We start from the raw sequence: 24,399 nt of genomic DNA, 5'->3' as shown, positions 1-24,399 counted from the left end.
TTCTTAAAGTTTTCTGTAAAAAACATTCAACTTGATCTTATACCAGACTGAGCTGAGGTGATACTGTCCAAAGAGATGACATTATCTGGATTACCAGAGATTGAATAAGAGCAAGGGCATATGGAGAGACAAACACTTTTTGGGTTGGAACAAGCCCATGATGTCCACTTGGTGGTATCATTCATGTTGGCAGAAAGAAATACATTAAAATCAAAATAGTGTTACAAAATTTCTGACACATACACTCATAGTATAAAAAAGAAAAACATGGTCTTTGTTTCTGTAGAAACAAAACAGTCACAGCAGCAATGATACACTGTCTCTCTTCTGGTCACATGACTTCACCTCTGGTCACCTGATCCCGTGGAGAGCCTATCTACCAATCAGTGATCAGTTTGAGATTATTCACTTTGTAAACATTGAGAGAGAGAAAGAGCAGCTCCCCTTTTCCTCACCCTTTTCCCCTTCTAAGTGTTCTTTGCACCACTTCCAAAGCATTTTTAAGAACACTGAATACGGTATAAGGCAATGCTTTTTGCCCAGAAAATGTTGGTTGGGTGTTTAGACCATGTGACATTAAAGAAATGCACCTTAACTTCTTGTTGACTGGGTGGGGTGTCCTTTTGTCAGGGTGCCCTAAGGCCTAAGCCACCAATTCAATTGATAAATGTGGCAATTGCACAGTAAACCTTTCTGGTAACTGATGTTACCAGTGTCTCTTGATGCCTGTTCTTGCAATGGTATTCATTCTTACCAGTTTACAGTCATCTGACAGTGGAAATATACACACTTTTAAAAGTTGACATGACTAAACCCATGACAGACTGTTAAAAATACTAAATAATCACTCAGACCTGTTTTACTAGCAACCTTCAAAGACTCTAAAGTATCCATGTACTGTATACCACTCACATTATTACTAGGGGAAATACTGGTGCATAGCCTGTAATCTTTTTACCCCAATCCTCGTGATTTTAAATTTCATATAGAAGACATGTACAAAAGCATCCATAAGGGAATGACAATTTTGAGGATGGTATTGTTTGCTTCTACTTTTAAGTCACAGCTTCCAAATACATTTTGTGGTAGCCATTGTGTCCCTCTTATTCAGTTTAATTTACTTGTTGGGGACGTCACATGGTGTGAGTGAGAGCAGCCCATTAGCAGAAGGTTTCTTGGAAAGAGACGAGTGCTGTTTTTGCATCATACATCCAGCACCATGTCATAGTGAGCATCCTTCTTCCTCTTCCCGCATTTATTTATCAGCACCGCGTACAACGTCAGAAGCATGACCCAATAACTGGCGTACACAATCGCCCCTATGATCAGAACTATTTTCTCTGAATCAGGAAAAGGTTTTCTGGTCTCTTGGATTGTGGTATAAATAATACCAATGAAGAGGATGGTGAACCAAACCGATATGGGAATAAGGCCGATGAAGTTCACCACAACGGTTTTCCTCCCCGAAGTCCCCCATCCGGATTTATTGATTGTCGCTATAGCAAACATTTTAGCCGGCAACAGACTCGACATGTACAGGACGGAGTAGAACGACATGAACACCATGACAATGTTGCCTCGTAGGCAGCTAGCAAATGCGGCCTTGATCAGTGCTACTGCTTGGACAATGAGTAGGAACAAGAGGATATTCCAGAGCCTTCCTTGGTAGAACAGCTGTATTGCAGTGGCAATGAGGAAAAACGGGAAGAACCCTGTGATCACAGCCTCGTAGGTCATCCACAGATGATGCTTGTGGAACCACATCGAGTTGTAGAGCCACTCTCTGAAGTAGGACTTACTCCATCGAGTCTGCTGGTTGAGCCAGCGCAGGTACGTGATGGGCGTCTCAGTGAGACATTTCGACCGCGCTGTGTATTTGGTTGCGTACCCGAGGCTGAGAACCCTGTTTGTGAGGTGGCGGTCATCCCCGAAACTGCAGTGAGAACCCATGAAGGTCTGGTGGTACCAGTCCTCCACAAACTCGTGCAGGAGGGAGTTTCGGTACATTCCTAAGGGTCCACTGATGCACTGGACGCAGCCAAAGTAAGACTGGCAGGCTCGCTCTATGTTGAAGGCCATCCAGTACCGCACACTGCTCAAGAAGGAGATCCATGACTCATACTTATTCAGGATCTAGATAGAACAGGAGAGATTATACAGAGAAGGATTTCAAAAGATGATTAATGATGAAGCATGGCTGAAACGCTGTTAAATAAAACTTTCTGATGGCATACATTTAAGACTAAAGACATTAAATAAAATACTCAGTTATCAAATGGTAGAGGAGATAATGTGATCTTGAATTTATACCTGTACATCGCCTCCCACGCCCCCCACCATTGGGTCTTCTTCTAGAACCTTAACCATCTCCACCGATGATGCAGGATCCAACATGGTGTCAGAGTCACACACCTAAATGAAATGCACAAAATGCTCAGTACTTGAATGCAGGGTTTACAAGCTTTGTTCCACTGTATTGTATGACAGTTACAGTATCTACTGAACACTAACCATGTTTGATACATTTAGTATGACAGTCACATATAGTATTTTGGAAACCTTTATCGTTCATTCATTTCTCTCAATCGCTCTCAGTTATGATGAAGCCCTCTACTCTACAGAAGTTCTCTGCATTTGAAATATATTCCATCATGTAATGCTTGAAGAACTACACTGGCTGTGCTCAAGTCACGCTAGTTCCTACTTACTTCTCAACTTGGAGACAGATACCTTAGAATTCACACCTGGCGGACACAACACTGTGAAAATCCTCAAACATTCCCATGCCCTCGCCAACAACACCACTTAGCCTTTGATTTGGGACCTGTATCTCATTACACATAAAGCCGCTCTCTGTGACTTGTGGCAGATTAGGAAGCTCAGTTATGTTTGATTGGAGTGTTGGTATTGGTGAATTACCTGAAACACCTCACTGCATTGGCTATTTGTATGAAGGCAGTGGTTAATTTGAATTATGACATTCCATTTGCTTTAGAGGGAATCTGGTAGTCATTCATTCAAATTAATAAAGAATCTAAAGCTTATTTTTCACTACAATCTTCTATATGAAATTTCTGTTGCTAATGATGAGTGTAAGATCACATGTTTTGCCTATAACGGTCTTATGTGTTTATAGTCTTAAAAGAAGATCCTTCATGCCTAAATTGGGAGTGAAGTCTTCACTTACTCCTTAATGACATCACCTACACAGGTGATGTCATTAAGGCCTAAGTGAAGACTTGTGGCTCATGAGAATACACATGGTTTGCTGTTTGTATCTCCCCCTCTCTATTGTGTGATAGTTAAATGAAATGGTGCAGTTAATCTAGAAAATGTATCTTTTTCTTCAGTGTATTGAGGCTACATTTCTGTGGGAAAAACTACATTGAATTTATCTTGTACTGGTCTGAATCAAGCAAAATATGTTGCCAGCACATAATCTATTGCAATGAATAGCAGAATTCTTCACACCCAAGTAATCACCACCCACTATTACTTTGGATATAATCACCAACACTCACTTTTGGCAAGCATTTGAGTGGCACATGGCCATTTGTCTCTCTCTCGCTGTCTGTGTTTCCCCCTTTCACTCAGTCCATAAATGGCAGAATTGTTTTGAAGTATGTCTAAATAAGTGGGCTCTGGCAGCCTGTAGCCTGTTGCAGGTGTTTGATAGCGTCATGGCAAAGAAGGATCTTTTTATCCTCACAAACTACTCAAGTTTCTATTGGATTAAGACTAATAAAGCACCATTGAGTTAATAAGGTTGATTTCACACCAATTTTATCTGTCCTACAATTTACAATTTAGGTATTTAGCAGACGCTCTTTATCCAGAGCGACTTACAGTAAGCAAGGCAAACACATACATCAAATGTATCCTGTATAAGACTGCATGGTCGCCAGGGCTAGGTCAAGTGCTACGGGCTAAGGTGGAGTGAAGAGGTGAGTCTTCAGATTACGGCGGAAAATTGGGAGTGAGTCTGAAGTTCTAACTGCAATGGGGAGTTTGTTCCACAGTTTGTGAGCAAGAATTAGGAGAAAAGTCTGTGACGTGTGGAGCGTTGTCCCGGATGTTTTAGGGAAGGTTCAGGCAGCTTCCCTGTGTTTGCTGATCTGGCTGATCAGGCTTTATATGGGGATGCCATACCTTTGGTTGCTTTGTAGGCCAACATCAGGGTTTTGTACTCTGTGCAGGCAGTAACTGGGGAGCGGAGAAGGCGGGAGGCGTGAACTTTTGTCTGGTCAAAAGGTCAAAGGTAGTGGGTTATAATACCCTTTGTGTAACTTTTAATGGATTACACTGTAGGAATTTAGGAATTTAAATGATTATATTCAGCAACAATTTGCACTGAAAATAAGTGCTAAAAATCTGATGTGCAGTATGTGCATGGCTAAAGCATCTAGGTGTAGTAGAACCTTGTGAACCTCTAATTTAAATAGATGTTTATCTGTTCATGGGAAAATTGTTTCTGAGAGGCTTTGTCCTTCATTTCAGAAAAGAGGTTAACCAAGGACTACCCTAGCATGGGGCCTACTTGTCACAAAAATGTGGATGCAATAAAATGTCTGAGGCTGTTAAACCAACATAAAACAATGGTGTGCATTATGCAACACTGCTGTACCATCTTTTTGTGGGGTTAGATTTTGTGCCCTGTGCTGTCTGACATTGACAAGCTTCTGCTGGACAATGATAAAGCTTTATGTCTAATCAAAAGCATTGGTTTTGTAAACAAAATGCAATCGGCACTATGGGTGCGTTTGCTTAGGGCAAAAATTAAATCCAGGCAGATCCAATGGGCATATGGAGTTGTGCAACACCCTATTTCCAAAGCTGTATTACATTCTATAAGCATGCCAGGGGAAGTCAAAGCAAATTACAGGCTTGAAACCAACAACCGTAGAGAAAGAATAGTCACTGAAGACTTGCCAAAGAACTGACCTGGATATGAAATAATAAGATTTAAGTAGACCCCAGGTTGGGCATTACACAGTCAGAGTTTCTTTGTATAATGTATTTATCTTCTTTCCCGATTAACTGAATGGAGTTGTATTACCCTAAACAAACCTCTGACCCAAAGGGTGCTGGTTTGAATGAGGCCGGGCAGTAAAATCTTATCAAGAGAGGTGTAGGAGTTTTTCCTCCTCCCTCAATAACTACCACTGAGGTGCTCCTAAGCAAGGCACGCTAAAGTGGCAGCTAATGTCAAGGGAGGTATTCAGAATGTCAAGAACAGCTGCAATTTAAGTTTCTCATTAAAGCCCCCTTTTCCTTATTGTGTGCTTTTGTTTGTCTTTTTGAATAAACACTACTGCTATTGTGTTCTTGATTTTATATGTGCTGCAGCTGCCCATGCTATGTCAGCATTCCAACTAAATGTTGCAATATTTCCTCGTTATGTTCTCTCTCTGTGCCTCAAACTGAACTGAACTCCAGTTGCTGTGTGTTTAAAACAGTAGGTTATATGTGTATTAGATGTGACTCTCAGGTCTGTGGAAAAAGGTCTTCTCTTACTATGTCTGGCTGTCTGCTGCCCCTCCCGCTATTTCACGCAACATTACACTGCGTACACACAACCACCATCCATCTTAAACTCAAATGTATCTGGGAAGTATTTCTTACAAATTAAATTGTATTATTTGCAACACCTTGAAAAGGTTATCGTATAGAATATAAAATATCCAGTAGCTTCAGTTGTGTAGTATATTATAAGACTACACATGTGTGAAGGCACTAATGTACTCAAAATAACCTGGGGATTTTCTTTTTCTTTCCGTGACCCAGTTTTGTGTGCTGAGCCAGACTTTGAATCACAGTGATGTAGATGATGTAACAGATCTGCTGTTACATTTAGTCATCGGCTACCCTGCCCTGCCCTTGTTCATGCTACACCACACTACACGATGCACACAGCCACCATCCATCTTAACCAGACACAAAAGACTCTTTGTAGACCCCATATTTGGTTTGGCACAGCCCTCGTTCCCTCCCCCCAGCCATCCCTTCATCCCTCTCTCCCTTCGTCGTACTACCTCCATCCCCCACTCTCTCCACTCTCACTCCCCAGCGTTACCTGCATATAGCCTCCTTCCCTGCCTTATAGTCTGTCTTCCATGTGCGCCCTCCATCATTGCTCAGATGTTTTCATGTCCCTGCACATGTTTACAGTGCATCCAAACTGTGATGTGAACATCCAGTGTCTACTCATCCCACATCTGCTGTCTAGGTAGACTATCTGTTCATATAACCCTCCTACCGCATTTCCCACCTGTTTCTCCATTCATTTCTTTCCTTCTCTCCCTTCCTTCACCATTTCCTTTCTACTACAATTGTTGTCAGTGACACTAATAAACCATCCATCCATCCATGCATCCACCCATCCATCCATCCATCCATCTAGTCTTACCTGCACATAATCCACGCTCCTCCCCAGTGCTTTGAAGGCTGTATACATGACCTCTCTCTTTCCTCCCCACTTCTGCATGATGCAGACACACTTGTTGTTCAGCACCAGCCTGGAGATCTGCTGAAGACTCTCTGCATAGCTCTCATCCGTCTCCTCGGGTCCTTTGAAATGATAGTTACTCCTCCACACATACGTGGCTGCTTTGTCCCACCCCATGATCTCTTTGAATATTTCCATCATGTAAAGGTCATCGTCCGTGTTGCCGTCGATCACCATTATCACCTTGATACCCGGGTACGAGAGCCTCTTCACGGACATCAGGCATTTCCTCAGGTAGGCCGGGTCTTCTTGATACGATGCGATGCACAATGCCAGCGACTTGTTCAACTTGATCGGCGTCTCCAACGATCGCCTCATGTTCCGGTGTTCTAAGAGGGCAAAGAGGCTCTGGATGATGAGGTGGATGACCAGTATGGCGCCATAGAGGCCGAAGGAGACGTGGTTGCGGGCAGTGGTGAAGAACTGATAGCCCATTATGTAGGCTGTAGAGATGCCCACCAGGAGGGAAACGCCAAACATGGTGGTGCCGAATACCCGCAGGTAGGTGAGGCCTCTTTGGCATTTCATCTAGGGACAAAAGATCAGAAGAAAACAGGCTCACGTTTAGGACCCTTTGACATCTTATCTAGGCACGATAGAAGAAGAAACTGGTTTGAGGAATATAGAGAATGAATAATCCCAGATTATAATTTTAATCTGGAAAAAATTAAAATCTTTATTTTGATTATTTGCAATGCAGCAAAACAAATGTATAGAGAGGTGATAAAGTGGAAGGGGAGAGTAAATATATTATACTTTTTTGAAAACATTAGAAATGTCATTCTAATGTAGTGAGAAGCACAAACTCAGGTTCAAAATGCAGTAATGTCTCCTCTCTCTCTCTCTCTTCTTCCCTCCTTCCCGTCCCCCAAATCCCCCAGTCTAAATGTCAGACAGTTGTGAGTAGCCGATTGTTCCAACTTTCTTTGACGCGGGTGGTCGCACATTACAAGATGTCTTGACCTAATTTAGAGGCAAACTGGCCCAGCCAAACTTTTAGCCCAGCCAAAAAGTCCAAGATCCAGGTGTTGTGAGAAAACTCATGAGACAAACCTCCACTCCTCTAAAACTCCAACATTTTTCAGACCACCACCCTTATATAATAACCTCACCCTGCTGGACTAGCTGGTCCATGAAGAGTTGTTATTATTACTCAAGTAACCATGAGAGACCCCCCCCCTCTTGTGACTCATTTTGTGACTCAACAGCTTATACAGATGTTTAATGCACAAAGTCCCAGGTAAACAAAATCTTATGGTCTAGTTGTTGTGCTCTATTTCTCCTTTGTAATGCTGCTACCGCCATCTGTTTGGCAGACCAGAGCAAACCCACTCAGTGCAGGCTCAACTCGGCTCAACACAGTGCGGACCACCCTGTGATGTCATCTGTTTATATCTCCGTGGGAAGAAGAAGACAAGAGCTTTTAGATCTTAAGATGTTGCGCGTGGCTGTCTCCCCTCCTACATTTGGGAGTCCCAGACTGGAATTCAGGAATATACATATATTTCTTTCATCATACCATATACTCTGTGTGTGTGTGTGTGTGTGTGTGTGTGTGTGTGTGTGTGTGTGTGTGTGTGTGTGTGTGTGTGTGTGTGTGTGTGTGTGTGTGTGTGTGTGTGGGTGGGTGGGTGGGTGGGTGGGTGGGTGTGTGTGTGTGTGTGTGTGTGGCAAGAGAGAGATGGAGAGAATTATGTGAAAGGTTGTGAAATGGATGCTAACCCTTTCATGTCACAGCATTGTTTGTGACTCACTGAGCTACTGTACCTGTACAGCAAAGAGCATTTTTATCTCCACCAGGTCAAATATTTAGTTTTTGCTCCGGTGTGTGTGTGTGTGTGTGTGTGTGTGTGTGTGTGTGTGTGTGTGTGTGTGTGTGTGTGTGTGTGTGTGTGTGTGTGTGTGTGTGTGTGTGTGTGTGCGTTGAGTGAGTGAGTGAGTGAGTGAGTGAGTGAGTGAGTGAGTGAGTGAGTGAGTGAGTGAGTGCTCGCGTGTTTGTGAGTCCACGGCTAATCTCGTAAACGAATACATCGATCAGCATCAGAGATCTTGTGCACGCTGCCAGTAGCCCAAGGAATTCAAACCCCTGAATATCTTTTGCAGTCCTTCAACGGCAACTCTTTTATTTTTGTGAATTCATAATCTCAGCTATGAAGTGGAACTAGCCAATCGGGCACAAATTGCCCATCCGCCTTTGGGATCTACTGTACTACTAGAAAGAGACTGTGCATAGTCCGACACCACTGAGGCAGAGAGAGACGCACAGTGAGACTGCGGCACCTATGACACCGCAAGTGCATGTGTGCAAGCGCACCGACCTCATCACACACAGACAGAGAGAGAGAGACAGCGACACCTATGACATTACATTACATTACAGTCATTTAGCAGACGCTTTTATCCAAAGCGACTTACAATAAGTGCATTCAACATAGGTAGGGAACGAAACTACTAATCACCAGAAGTCCTAAGTGCATTTTCTGCTAAAACAAGCAACTAAGAGTATACCTAGCGACAAATAGCAAAATCAAATGAGCAAGAGCTAAAACAAATAAGTGTATCGACTAAACAAGATCCAATAAAACAATACAATAATAAAACAAGAGTTCGTACAACTAGTTAACAACAAGCAGGCAAGGCGAAGAGGAAGGGTAGTGTTTCCTGAAGAGGTGGGTTTTATATTAAACGTGTCAACATGCCAATTTCACAACATACCTTGTGCACCTATGATGCACGTGCATGCGTGTGCGGACTGTACATATACTGTACTGTAGGTTATGGGCAGGAGCTGAACCCGTGGCAGGATGATTTCACCTTTGCCTGAGCCACCAGGACACAACATTTCCTAGAACAGTACTTAATCAATACCCAGACACTTTGAACAGTGTTTTGTGAATGATGATGTACAGGCACTGATAGCCCAGATTCACAATGTTATTGTTACTTGTTATTGTTATTGTAGTTGATCACATTCGGTGGTAATGTGTGAGTGGGTGCGTCGGCCACCCGTCACAGTTGTGACGAACAATAGGGTTGTCAAGAGAATAGTACTATGAGATGAACATTCTCTCTGGCAGGAGCTCTCCACACCACACCTAAACACAGACAGACAGAGAGTGAGGGAGCTAAACAAGAATGAAAAGGGGGAGAGTGAAAGAAGAGAGGCAATGATGAAAAAATAAAACATACACATAGTCTAGTTTATTCTCCGTTGCACTCCGTCGTAATAGCTAATAGCTAATTGTCAAGCTTTGTGTGATGGAGTGTGAATTAGACTTTAGAGGACGAAAATCAGGGAGGAATGAGGAAAAAGAAACCAAGGGAGACAAAATGAGACAGTGAGACTGTTTTTCTGAAGCAGAGAGGAGCGACAGAGGCTCAGTAAAAGAGGTAAGAGACAGAAAGAGAGGGATAGAAACAGAGGAGACACACACACACACACACACACACACACACACACACACACACACACACACACACACACACACACACACACACACACACACACACACCCTCCTTGGCACAGACATAATGCCTTGTTCATTTGATCATTGGATGAGAAGGCCACAACTAATGTAGCAGGCCTCTGCTGGCACGTGGTGGACCTCTTAACGTCAGACGCTCGTTTACGAGACCCTTGACACATGTTACACACACACACACACACACACACACACACACACACACACACACACACACACACACACACACGCTAAAATACATCAACATATAAAACCCCCTGACACCCCTGAGTTTGTACCAAAAAAACAATGAGGAATGATTGCGGCACAGTGTACTCGTTAACACATTAGCCTCTGTGTGTGTGTGTGCGTGTGTGTGTGTGTGTGTGTGTGTGTGTGTGTGTGTGTGTGTGTGTGTGTGTGTGTGTGTGTGTGTGTGTGTGTGTGTGTGTGTGTGTGTGTGTGTGGCGTGAGCAAGCGAGCGAGCTCACAATAATGAAACCCTGCCATCAACTCAGACTGAACCCAGTTTGTTAAAAACACAGACACGTGATGTAGCAGGAAAAAAAACAATATCACTCATAACATTGCCCAATAAATGAACAGCCTAAGGTGTGTGTACTGTAATGCTTTGTTCATTTCTGTAGCAACTAAAAGTCAATCTGTGGAAGGAGATTTCATAGGTGTAAACCTCTCTGCTACACAGTAAAATCCTTAGTGTTCATTTAACTCCATAGAGTGTCCAAATTGAACTAAGTGGATGCTCTTCAGAATGAAATTAACACAGGATTTGTTTGTGTAAAAAGGAAGCCAGTGAAATATTATGCATCTCTGCAACTGCACAAGACACTTCAAAGTTTAGATTATTAAAATAGTTTTCAGACCAATAGAAATACACAATCTTTACAATGATATCAACTCTATAGGTGTGGCAAACATTGGTGAAAGGACAATGAGTGACAATTTATTACATCTTTGTGCTTTTTGAAATGTAGAGTCTAGCTTCAGAGAAATAGAGCCTCTAATCAAGGGAGTATTTGTGACGAGGGTTTCTTCGGCACGTGTGGATGATGTCACTTTGGCACAGAGTTTCAGTCCATGTGTCTATGGGTCTTCTTTGCATACATGTATATGTGTGTGCATATGCCTGTGTGCATACTGTATGCCTGTGTGTGTGTGTGTGTGTGTGTGTGTGTGTGTGTGTGTGTGTGTGCGTGTGCGTGTGCGTGTGCGTGTGTGTGTGTGTGTGCGTCCATGGCTTTATCTATGTCATTAACACGTGGATGATGTCACCCTATCGTTGTCTCCTGTGCACTGCACACGTGTGTGTGTGTGTGTGTGTGTGTGTGTGTGTGTGTGTGTGTGTGTGTGTGTGTGTGTGTGTGTGTGTGTGTGTGTGTATGGTGACCTTGTGTTGGGCTGTTGAATTTCTTTAGCAGTCTAACTCTGACGTTATTCAATATTCTCTAGAGGGAAACTCCCACTTGGCTCTGTCTTTGAGATAAGATTACAGCCATGTTAAATGATGGATTTACAGATGGATGGATGGATGGATGGATGGATGGATGATGGATGAATTAATTAATTAATAGATGGATGAATGAATGGATTGGTGGATTGATGATGCTTTAATAGTATACTGCATCATGAAATAATTTCTCAGACAGATATTCCCTGTTGTAGAAAGCAAATAATGGTTGGGTGATTTTAGAAATGAATGAAATGAATGAATGAACGAACATTGCCCTGACATGACCTTATCTTAGTGATGGTAACTTCCTCTAAATCTCTCTATTTGACATGGCATGGATAAATGAAGGATGTGGTTGGTCGAACAATCTCTCTATGGAGGATATCTATCAAACAATCCTCTCTGAGATAACATTGCAGTAAATGACAGTCAAGTAATGCAAAGATGAATGGGTAAATACATGAAAAGATGCCTCCCAATTAAACATTACAGAGCTCCTGGCATGGTTGAAGACCCAAATGTAACAAACTCATCCCTTATCCACAAGATGCTATAATTTAACAATGTTATAAATTGTAGCCCATCGTCACATGTGCAGTAGGTTTAACTTAATGCTATGTAACAGCCCCAGGCCTGTCTGATATTTATGTTGCTTGTCTGGGTAAATGTGAATGCCATTAAGCCCGCCTGCTGCTTGAGACTGGCCATGTGTTTGTGTGTATATGCCTGCTCGTGTGTGCCTCCAGTACGTGTGTGTTCAATCTTGGTGTGTAAGCATTGAGTGTGTGTGCATTTACTCAGCCTGTACGTGTCTTCAGCTCACATGTGCACTGTACTCATGGTGACATATGTGCGTGAGTGCGTGCATGCACGTGTGTGTGTGTGTGTGTGTGTGTGTGTGTGTGTGTGCTCGTGTGTGTGTGTGTGTGTCTGTATACTGCAGGGAGATGGGGAGGGTGTGACTGACATATAGGAGAACAGGAGGGTGGAATCTAGCTCAACAGGGAGAAGTTCCATGGTCTGTGATGGAGCATGAAATATAACAAGGCTCGACAGATTTTGTGTGCGTTGCGTGCATGTGTGTCTTTGAGGCATGCTGCACACCTGCCAGGAAATGTGATGTGGGACCATGAAGGACAGAGGGGAGCAGCAGAACATGTTCTTCATGTTCTAGTCCTAAACTGACTGACTCAGCATTTCCTTGCCTATAGACAGTGGTGGAAGAGTACTCCATTTTGTTTTTTACGTAAGTAAAAGTATCTGTGCCACAATATGAAAATGCCTGTATTCAAACGCTTACTTGAGTAAAAGTACAAAAGTACTGGCATCAAAATATACTTAAGTAGTACCAAAGTAAAAGCACTAAAATCTTGCCAAATTTTCAGGGTTTTTCAAAAAATAGCATACCCACAAGCTTGCAGATCTGCTATTAATTGGTTAATGTATGTTTTGCATTAATAATCTAAATCTACAAAATAACTAGCAACTAACGCTGTCAATGTTAGTTGAGTAAAAAGTACAATATATGCCTCTGAGATGTAGTGGAGCACCACTGGCTATAGATGTATTGAGATTAATGTTCACAAATCATTGCTGTAGCACTAAGGAAGGAGGCAGCTCCCACCTGTGGCTCGTATGATGTAATGGTGAGGATATTTATGAGAACAGCAGTATATGGAGAAACGTGGTTCATAAAATGTGTTCTAAAGACTGTATAGGGTGGAGGGTTGTGCACTGATCAACATTAAGATTTGGGGGATCCATATGATGTCATTAATAAAACAACAATAAAAGCTTCAAATCTTTGTGGTTTAAGGAGGACTTATCAGATTGAATAATCTATTTCACCCCCCGTCCCTTGCTGATCTAGTTTCCGACCACTCTCCACCTAGCGCCTTGAGGTCGGGCCGACCAGCTGCTGCTGGAGGTGCCGCCAGCACCCACGGAAAAAAACAGGGGTGACCGGGCCTTTGCGGTAGCTGCCCCCAGGCTCTGGAATAATTTGCCCAAAGGCATCAAAGCGGCCCAGTCGATAGCCACTTTTATTGTATGCTATTGTCTGTTTATATTGCATTGTTTGCTCTTTGTTGTGTGTTTTTTACCTGTACAGCACTTTGGTTGACCGTGTCATGTTATGTGCTATATAAATAAACTTTGATTTGATTTGACAATTTGTTGTATGACCGTGTCAGTGAAAAATTAGCAAAAATAGCTGATCTGCAAGCTCACAACATGTCGTGATTGTAGATTTGTTATTTTGTTAAATGCTAGACGTTTGCATTAACACACTGCTGTTAATCGTGATTATTTTATCGTGATTATTTTACCTCCATTATTTATACACAAACACACACACACACACGCATGCACACGGGCGGTACGCTATGCGGTCCTCAAACCTACGTCGCACCACCGATACGACCAATCTGTCTGACATACTGTATGTCATAGTGTCTAACTGCGTCCCTTTTGTGGCCATATATGGAGATCTCTGTATCTGTCAGTCCAGGTCCCTTTTATGCCCATTGATTTATTGCCAATCAATGCTGTGTAATTCTTGTCTAGGCTTTGTACAGCACTCAGAGAGAAAAGCAGACAATAATTCAGGCTGATTGATGGATGTATTGGTGGGTGGATAGATGTAATAAAAGATGAGTAGACAGGCTAAAGAGACAGCCGGATAGAATCCTGAACAAATAGGCCTGGTAGACATATTGACAGAAAGACTAGTAGACAGACAGCACAGTCAAGGTTGAATTCAGGGAAGGCCATGTACAGAGTGAGCATGCACTTCTGAAAGTGTGTGTGTGTGTGTGTGTGTGTGTGTGTGTGTGTGTGTGTGTGTGTGTGTGTGTGTGTGTGTGTGTGTGTGTGTGTGTGTGTGTGTGTGTGTGTGTGTGTGTGTGTGTGTGTGTGTGTGTGTGTGTGTGTGTGTGTGTGTGTGTGTGTGTGTGTGCAGGCTGAACTGGGCTGGGCTGGGCAGGATGCATTTAAAAAGCATTACATTTGGAGACAGCCTCATGACAGTCGTAGCAGAAGGCAGGAAACTCCTGGCTCACAACGTTGCTACAACACAGGCTGTGAGACATGGGAGTTGGCTTCTATCATTGACTCGTACTCGACATGTACTGGACTGTCTCAGCTGAAGCTGACTTGCTTCATCTGCTCTCTGCTGATATGTATCACGTTACACTGAAACATATACAATTTGATTCGTTTTATTCTGTTATACATATACTGTTTGTGGGAATACGATGAGCTGGGAAATCAGATTCAATTAGTCTGAACTGACCATGGCAAGTGGCCATTTTGCTTTGACGTCATACGCAATTAACCCCAGGGTGGCGTTTCCCACCCCCCAAGTACAATATCATAGAAGGTTCTTGTAATGCCAATGGCCCCACAACAAGAGCATGCCTCCACCACATGGTGGGGGGGGGTTACAATGAGGAGGAGGAGGAGAAAGACGTGGAGAAAGAGATCCAAATGAATGATCCTTGATCATTCATTTGGTGCCATGTCATTAGCTTTGTCCCTCTCCCCTTTGCCCTTTGCTCCTCCTTCTCTTTCTCCACCTCTTTCTCCTCCTCCTTGTAAACCTTCCCCCCCCCCCCCACACACACACACGCACACACCATGTGGTGGAGGCATGCTCTTGTTGTGGGGGCATTGGTATTACAAGAACCAGAACTAAACAGTATCACGACACACACCACACACTACACTGTGCTACAATGCACTTCTTACTACATGATTGGAATCAGGTGGGCAGAAATGTGACTGGCAAAGACACAAAGTTTCAATGTTACAAGGGCCTGATTTTAACATCCTCTTTCTTTCTTCCTTTTTTTCCCCACCAGCATGCCCCTCTTAAATCCATTTCCTCCTCTTCCTTGTGTTATTGGAATCAGGTGTGACAAGGGCACTCGCACTGGCTTCAGTGCCGTTTAAGACATTGATTTGTACACTATGTGTTTAATTTTTCATTGTTGTTTCAGTGATTGGCAAAGGCAAGATGAAGGTGTAAAATGTATGTTTTACTCCTCTCGTGTCTGGGATAATTCTCCTCATTTGTCTTTTAGTTGCAAAGGAGAAAAAATACTGATAGTGACACAGCTTACAAGAGTTTTGAGTGTGTGTCTGTTACACACTGACAGAGGTAGCCTACAGTGTTATACACAGTAACATCCTCAGTGTTAATTTAATTCTTAAAGAGGTGGTGCCATGTTTTTGCACTTTTTCTGTTTTTCATGTGTCTATGAGGTTGATAGAACTTCATTAAGCCCCCCGGTGGTGTTTTTATGGTGTTTTATGTCTTCTCTGACTATTTGGAGTTTCTTCCTGGAGGCTGAAACCTTGAGGGTCAAACGTGCCAATAGAGAAACAGCGCTTTAGTGACATCACAAAGCCATACCCTCCCCCTCATTATCATAACACAACAGGTGTGGGCATGAGGAGGAGGAGGGACTAGGACAGGTGGGTGGTGCTAAGGTGGTGGAGGAGGTGCTAAGGTGAGAACCAGGTATACTTAATGAACTGGTGGGTGTGTCTACATAAAAACAACATTTTAACACTTACTGTACACTTTCTTTTTGTTGAAAAAAATCCTTACATAATAATAATACCTTATGATCAGGTTTTAGGGTTGAAAAATATCATGACACTCCATCTTTAAGGTCCTTACACACCGGCGAATTTGCGAATATACGCAAAATTCGGACTCGTTCCGAATAATTAAAAGACGCTTTTTCGCTTCGCGAAACTGATGTGGACGCTTGCATTGACTTTATAAGGTTTTTAAAAAAAACGTATTTATTCGCATGAAGAATTCGCCCCGGTGTGTAAGGACCTAAAGGGTGTATATAAATGTAACCAAAGGGTCAACTTGGTTATATTTGTACACTCTCAGTTACAAATGGATAAATTAACACTGAGGGTTTAACTGTGTAGCAGGGTAGTGAGGCCAAATCACTTTATTCACAGGATCTGTTAAAGGTAGGACCTATAGCCAATTTCATTTGTAAACTTGTGAAAATGTTAGGATTCTGTAGAAACATACCACTTTCTTAACCAGATCAATGGATACAAATTGAGCCCAAACGCTGTGGAATATGACATCACACTGCTTGGTACGGTATGATGACACTGGTGTGATGTCATTGCTGGTGTGTTTGGTGTTCTGACACACTGCCCCCCCCCCCCCTCTCTCTCTCTCTCTCTCTCTCTCTCTCTTTGTATCTCCATGCTCCTGTCTTCTGATCTATCACTCTTCCTTTTGTGAATGAGTATAGAGGGATGCAGCAGCAGGGCTAGAGAGAGACGGAGAGAGAGGCTAAGGGTGAAAGAGAGGGTGGGAGAGAAACACTAAGTTCAGAAGGAAAAATGTGTGTGAGAGAGAGAGAGAGAGAGAGAGAGAGAGAGAGAGAGAGAGAGAGAGAGAGAGATATAGAGAGAGAGAGAGAGAGAGAGAGAGAGAGAGAGAGAGAGAGAGAGAGAGAGAGAGAGAGAGAGAGAGAGAGAGAGAGAGAGAGAGAGATGGAGATACACAACAGAAAGGCAGAGAGACGGCATAGCAATGAGCTTGGCTCAACTCATTGAGCTGATGTACTGGAGTTGAGCTTCTATGGCATGCTGTAAGATGTTCCACTGGCCCAGTCACACCAAACCTCTCTATGGTACACTCTCACTTTTTTATATCTTTCTGCACATCAGTCTTTGCATGGGACTGTGTGTACAGTACATGTCATGACGACCACAAATCAGATTTGTGATCTTTAACAGCATAGAGCAGATATCGGTGTGCTTTCTAAACAGGAAAAAGACATTTGTGTCTGGTTTTGTCCATGTTTTAGTCATTAGACCATTTGAACTGTGCCAAATACTTACTTTATCATTCAAGTCTCTCTCTCTCTCTCTCTCTCTCTCTCTCTCTCTCTCTCTCTCTCTCTCTCTCTCTCTCTCTCTCTCTCTCTCTCTCTCTCTCTCTCTCTCTCTCTCTCTCTCACGATCTTTCTCTCATCCATTCATGTCACACCTTCTTATTTAGCTCTCTTCCGCTCCACATATAGATAATACATGCTATTCATAGTGCCAGCTATTATCACAGATACTTAAACCAGAGAGATAAGCTGTAGTATGTGTGGTCCAAGCAAACATTCAGGAAGAAATGGAAGACAGTGTAATTAATGTGTACCATTACCATTAGCATGATTGAAATGCATTACATACAACTTCATTCTAATTGTTTTTGTTCCTTGGTTACAAGAAGTTGGTTTCTTTCTTAGTTCCTGGAGTTACGCCATAGAGTTATGCCATAGAACCAGTGACACATTACAGATTCACTTCATTCATCCCTGAGGGGACATTAAAGTATTACAGTAGCCAAGATCTTGTAAAAGCTGCAACGGTGTACAAGACACATAAAAATGTACATTCTCTCGTATCATTTATATACAGTCATCAAACCATGCAAAGACAGTATGACTTAAACCCTATATAAGATGTTGACCGGGGTCCCCCAGGGGTCTACTTGGTCCCCTCCTTTTTTCCCTCTACACAAAATCTCTTCACCAAAAATAGCCAATCTACAAGCTCGGCTGTTTTCACAAAATGTTCACCCCAGACTAGGGACATGTGGCTAAAGAAACAGTGAATTCTGGAATGTAAAAATTGACCTGTAAGGGTGGGAACTCAAAACCTCACTTACATAGTTCTGTGGCACAGCTAGACGTGCCACTTTTTTACAGCTGCCATGCTGTCATGCCCATGCATCATCAAGAATGAAATTTGACAACCCTGTGGGATTAATAGATTCAGGGTGTGTTGCAGTGGTTACTTTCAATGGTTACCAATGTGCCATACACAGGCTGCAAAGCAACATGTGGGACTTGTCTTCTCTGACCTAGTTGCTTGCGTAGTTCCCATGCATGCCCCCAAGGACTTCACATTAGAGCTAGCATGGACCCTCGCTGCGAGGAGTAATGGCACGTGAGACCCAGTGTAAGCCCTAATAGGCACCAGTCATGGAATGGCTTCCTCTGAATACACAGTAAAAATCCTCAGTGTTCATTTAGCCCTGATACTCTATGGATGTACCCAAATTGACTCTTATTGGTCAATTTTGATACATCTGTAAAGTCTCAGAGTTACAAATCGAAAAAATGAGGAGTTTACTGTGTAGTGCCTTTTGCGCTCAGTGGAAGAGCCATGCGGTGATAATGATTAGGGTGAGTATGCGAAGTTTAGTGTGCTTGTATCCTGTAAGACTGCACAGTACTACTGCACATGTCATCTGTGCCAACATAAACTTTCTATCTTGTGATGTGTTAGTAATTAGCTTGTTAGTAATTAGCTTGATGTTAAAAAACACATGTTTATCATTGGAAGGTCTGGGTGTTTTTCAAAATCAGGCTACTGAAAATGTAAATGTTTAGGCAAGTTGTCTACAGAAAACGGACAGTCTGCTCACCATACTGTTAGCGTACAGTACTAAATATCACACTAATAGGGGCCAGCCATGGATTGGAATGCTTTCCTCATCAAGCACTGAGCAGTATACCGAGCCTTGCCCAGTAGAGGAACTCCCTACAGGGCTGAGATTAGAGACACTGTCTGTATTAGTTTGTGTCTGGGCTAGTCGGTGTGTACATAGACAGAAGGACTACACATGTGTGCTGGCTATGCACAGTAAGCTACATGTGGTGTATGTTTGTAAGTGTACATGATACTTCTACCGGCTAGAGATGGGAGCTGCTGCAGGGTGGTATAGCCACTGTGGTGGTAGGCTACTTGCATATTCTATCAGTTCTAACTTAGCAGAATATGTTTTTTTCCCAATAATTATTTTGGGTGTTGAGCAGCAGGGCTGCATTCAAAAAGCCTTTAAGTATAAGAAAAGTGTCTCTTGGTCTCGATGGCAATGAATGACAGTGAAAAGTGCAATAACTCTTGTACTCTGCACTATATGCACTTTCTTTGCTCCGAGTGTAAGTTTTTCACATGTACCTAAACAGTGCATCTAAGTGACAATAAAGTGAGTTCAAGACAAACTAAGTCCTATTAATACTCCTTCACAAAAAGGTTAATACAATTAAGGAAGGCTAGTGACCTGGGTGAGTGGTCATGGGTTTGAATCCCCAGACCTGGACTTCATCTGCATCAGGTGCACTCCCAAATGATCATTGCAATGGAATCATTGCAACAGCAATAAGAGTGAAACACAGGAGAGGTAAGAGTAAGAGTCTGTAACCAAACCAAGATGGTAAGAATACATAATAAATAAAAGTAAAGAATAAAATAAAATATTGACTTCTTTAGATTCTGACACTATCCACTGGGTAGCTGAATGAATGCGTTAACATATATGGACAGTAGGCCTACTGTCTATCAATACATATGTCTAAATGCACAGTCTATCAACAGTGAATGTATGAATGAATATGGATGGATATACGGTATGTATACAGACTATCAACAGTGAATAATATGAGAATGAATACATACAGTGTAAACCGTGTGAGTGTACGTATATCGTCTCTGTCGGGTGGAAACCTCATATGTACAAATCTGTTACTTTTCACGATTCAAATTCAAAAATAGCAAAAGTAGCAGAACTACAAGCTCAAAACGCCTCGCTTCGCGCTACGTTTCGAGCTTGTGGATCTGCTACTTTTGATGCTTTTGTGTGACGCTGTAGTATGATCAAGTAGGAAATTAATTTACGAAAAAACACAAAAGATTTTGAATATGGAGATAGGAGGTTTCCGCCCGACAGCGACGATAATGCTGAAGAGTTTCCAAGACAGTAGGAAGTAGATAGCAGGGGTAGGATAGATAGATATGTGTCTGAAATGCCTAGACATCCAACTCACAGATGGCCATTCCTTGTGTGGGTTGTTCTCATGTGCTGAGCCAGCAGAACAAACTCAAATTGAGTGTTCACACAGTACAGAAGGCGGAAGGAGAGAGAGAGGGCATGTTAACCACTTAAACCCCATGCATCACTATTCTGAGGGGAACATTAGCCAAAAATAGGCAAATTTCCAGCAACGAGATTTGGTGTAAATCGAGGGGGGGAAAGAGTGCAGTTCAACTCAGGTCCATTAAGTGGTTAACAGAGTGGGATACACAGCTGTTAGTTTTCATGGCGTAGGGGTCATCTAAGGACCATCCACATGTAGGCATTTTATGAATGGCTGACCCTGTGCTTGAATGGGCCGCATTCATATTCATAAATAAATATGGAAAGTGTAGGAATTGTGTGTCATATCACACTAGGACAGACAGCATAGAAGACACACACAGGAAGAGAAAGTGTGTGTGTGCGGGCATGCGTGCATGTGTGTGTGTGTGTGTGTGTGTGTGTGTGTGTGTGTGTGTGTGTGTGTGTGTGTGTGTGTGTGTGTGTGTGTGTGTGTGTGTGTGCGTGTGCGTGCGTGCGTGTGAGAGAGAGGGGCGGGGGGGGGGGGGGGTTGCAGACAGCCTCTCACCTCTTTGTGCATTAACATCAGATGAAAATATAAGCCACAATATAACAATATAAGCCATACAGCAATATGACTGGCATGCTCAGTTTGTACAGTAGGCATCAAATTACAGCAAGCCCCAAATGTCGAAATGCAGCCTTTCCATTGGTTCAAACTTATCCCCGCGAATGACGTATGCCATGTGCAGTACTAACGTTTAATCTAATGGGGATAATGAAAGACAGAGAAAAGTGGATCGGATGCAACATCATTTCAGTGCAGTATTGTAGTACACCACAAATTAGAGCGGATGTCATCCAGATTTTTCCCTTAACACACATGATTGCACCAAATCAGCCATAGCTCTGTTTGAATGAAGTCTAGGCTACTACTCTCAAGCAGACAGTGGGTAAAGGTAGCTTACCTAGTTGTCAGAGTCAATATGTATGCATAGACTAATCTTTTTCTTTAGCTTTTAAGTTTAGAAAGTGTAGAGAAAACTTGCTGGGTAAGTTCACATTTCTCCAAAGCGCAGCGCCAAATGAAGACTGACACTTGGCGTGCGTCCACATTTTCAGCATCACTTAAAGCCCCATTTGGAACCTCTCCCTCCGCTGTATAGCTCCAAGATGAGGTTCCACTGCTTCGGGTGCCGGCAGAGTGCGACACCGGCAAAAATGGCCCAATATTGTAGATTGTTACCTTTTTCTGCACATCGTATCAACAAAGTAAAGTTCGTCTGCCCTACTCTCAGTTGTTTAATTTTTTTGCGGTCAAGACATTTTTACCGACGGGTTGAAACAAGCATTGAAATTGCTTTTTTTAGTCAGCCTGTGGCCAGTCAACCCCCGTCCGCATGCGCTGTACTGCTCCCGTTAAGGTTGCATTGGGAAAACATGCCACAGACTGACTAAAAAAGCGATTTAAACGCTTGTTTTAACCCGTCGGTAAAAATGTCTTGGCCGCTACAATTGTAAACATCTGAGAGCAGGGGGAGGACCTTTACTTTTTGGATACGATGTGCGGAAAAGGGTAAGAATCAACAATATTGGCCACCGTTCGCCGGTGTCGCAATCTGCTGGCACCCGACACAGTGGGACCTCATCGGAGAGCGGAGGGAGAGGTTCCAAATGGGGCTAAATATCACTCAGCCTTTGAATATTGAACACCGTGAAAAAAGGACAGCAGGACTTAAGAAATAAATGTTTAAAAAAAGGCTAAACGTTTTTTTTTTCTTTCATTGGAGAGAAGCCATAGAGTCAAAGAAAAAACATGCATTTTCAAATCAAATAGTTAAACATTTTAGGGAGATTCCATCGGGTGCATTTATTCTAAACTCTTAAGACTTATATGTGAAATCTTAGCACTTTAATTACCTCCCCTCCACACAGCAACCTTGCTGAATTGATTGTAGTGAATGAACTGGTGTCATGTTTGTCATCATCATGTCAAAGTGTGAGACTATAGTGGTGTGTTCTACCTTTGAAACAGCTGTGGTCCGCTCGGTCCGTCCTTGACCAGGGATGCGGTCAGTCAGTCACCTCCTCCTGCGTCTCTTACAGCGCTCGGCTTGCATGGAGAAAACTTCTCGACAAAGTTTCAGAAGACACCTTTATGAGTCTCATGAATCCTCTCCAAGTGATGATCCTCATGTGGAATAAAAATAAAAAGTTTGTGCACGTTCCCACAAGTGGTTGAATGGTTGACAACTTTAAAAAAAAAAGCTGTGTTTCATGTGCTCCTTCTTTTAACTTGTCTGTTTGCACACGTTAACTATGCAACGCATGCATGTTAGATGTTTGCACACACGCATCTTGTCAGTCAGCTCTGGCACCATGCGTACAGAAAAACATGTAAAAAAATTGCATTAATTAAAAAAAAAAGATGTCCCAGGCTTTGGCAGTTTCATACATATATTGAAAGAAGGAAAAAAAAGTAGCCTATATGACGGGGAAAAAAATCTATACAACAAACACCGGTTCACTCAACTTTGGCCGTGTCATTTATTAAAATAATAAAAAAAGAAAATGACAAATTAACTATTATATCCAGTAGTCACTTCACTTTTCTTTTTCTTTTTCTTTTTTTAAGTTTGAAGGGGCGTGTAGGCAGGCAATTCAAGTTCCCCCAGCAGCATCCATCCATCCAGGTTAGGCTACAACACAGAGCGCACTGGAGTGCCCAAAACTCTCTCTTCTTGTCTGTGTTGTAGCTGATGTCTAATTCCTTCCAGACGGCGGTGTGTTGCTGCCTCGTTTATGCTTCCTGCGGCTTCCAAGCCCCTTTACCGGCCTGCAACAGATTGGCGACTTGTTTTAATAAGGGGGGAAGGTTTGGGGCTGAGGATGAGGAGGAGCAAACACCCAAAACCACGCTCCTTCTTGAGGAGGAGGGAAGGAGAGAGAGTGACAGAGGAGAGGACACACACACACACACACACACACACACACACACACACACACACACACACACACACACACACACACACACACACACACACACACACACACACACACACACACACACACACACACACACACACACACTTATTCATTCAAACTTATTGGGTACAGATGGAGGAGAAGGAGAGGGAGGCGAACTCCTCGTCCCCTCATTCAATTAAGGGGCATCATGACCGTGTCTGGTCGTTAATTATCCCGAAGCAAATACATTCACACGTATACGCTGGCTTTTAAATCTTCTTTTTTTCTTCTTTTTCTTTTAGGTTTTATTTTGATGCGATCCTGCAACGTCCGAACAAACTACGGGGCTACCTATTCTCAGTTTAATGTAGCCTATAGATAGATGGCTTGCCTCGCCTATATCGGTTATTTAAATAACACAACAGCCAATTTAATATAAACGAAGCGAAAACAAACGGCCAAATCTTCAGCACAAGAAATAGGCCTAGGTATTGCCGTGTTGGCTTTGGTGATGATGGAATGTTAGTTATTTCATTCATTCATTCATTTTGGCGCACTTCCGACATTTGACCAGCAGGTAGCGCCATATAATATATAACAGTGCTAAGGCTCTGCTGTACCAGCAGTGTTATATCTATGTAGAGACTGCTAAAAGGGAAATCCCACCAGATTCAGAACTTACACTGTGTCTATGACCATGGACTCCCATAGTTTGTGAGTTCTCACAACGAAATGGGCTGAACCAAATATATGTTTTCACCTCCATAAAGTCACCATGCGTACTGTCCACTGTAGGTTACTCAAAGTTATTCAGAACTGCACAGCTCCAGGATTTGTCTCTTGATTACATGAAGAGGGCTTATTAGCCCACTGGTTTCTGGAGTCCCCCCCCCTCCAGGATTATTCCAGTATGGTACCTAACAGCTCTTGTAACACCTATCTGTGTTGCATCCTCATGAGGATGCAACACAGATAGGTGTTACAAGAGCTGTGTTTGACACTTTGTTAAACCGTGCTTGACAACCATGATTTATGAACAACGCATAGCCTACACATTTTCCTGGAAACTATAAGG

At 42.7% G+C, this 24,399-nt stretch overlaps 2 protein-coding genes across 2 annotated transcripts in view; both read right to left on the bottom strand.

Moving 5' to 3' along the window:
• sntb1 (syntrophin, basic 1) overlaps positions 1 to 24,399 on the bottom strand; it is a 400,503-nt gene that overhangs the window by 133,945 nt on the left and 242,159 nt on the right. The window lies entirely within an intron of this gene.
• has2 (hyaluronan synthase 2) lies at positions 23 to 22,744 on the bottom strand. Its single transcript, XM_080427034.1, has 4 exons — positions 22,382 to 22,744; positions 6,407 to 7,033; positions 2,311 to 2,412; positions 23 to 2,133 (listed from the first exon to the last, which is right to left on the bottom strand). Exons 2-4 carry the CDS (start codon positions 7,031 to 7,033, stop codon positions 1,204 to 1,206), a joined length of 1,659 nt encoding a protein of 552 aa, XP_080283160.1. The 5' UTR covers positions 22,382 to 22,744; the 3' UTR covers positions 23 to 1,203.

Source organism: Gymnoscopelus braueri, assembly GCF_963280865.1.
Source record: "Gymnoscopelus braueri genome assembly, chromosome: 4".
In the NCBI taxonomy this organism is placed as follows: domain Eukaryota; kingdom Metazoa; phylum Chordata; class Actinopteri; order Myctophiformes; family Myctophidae; genus Gymnoscopelus; species Gymnoscopelus braueri.
Note: the sequence above shows the minus strand (reverse complement) of the source record. Positions and strands in the feature narration are given on the sequence as shown.

Coding starts and splice junctions, on each gene's coding strand:
- has2 (XM_080427034.1), bottom strand. CDS start 7,033: ATGAAATGCCAAAGAGGCCTCACCTACCTGCGGGTATTCGGCACCACC. Junction 2,413..6,406: donor GGAGCGTGGATTATGTGCAG/GTAAGACTAGAT, acceptor CATTTCATTTAG/GTGTGTGACTCTGACACCAT. Junction 2,134..2,310: donor GCGTGGGAGGCGATGTACAG/GTATAAATTCAA, acceptor TGTTCTATCTAG/ATCCTGAATAAGTATGAGTC.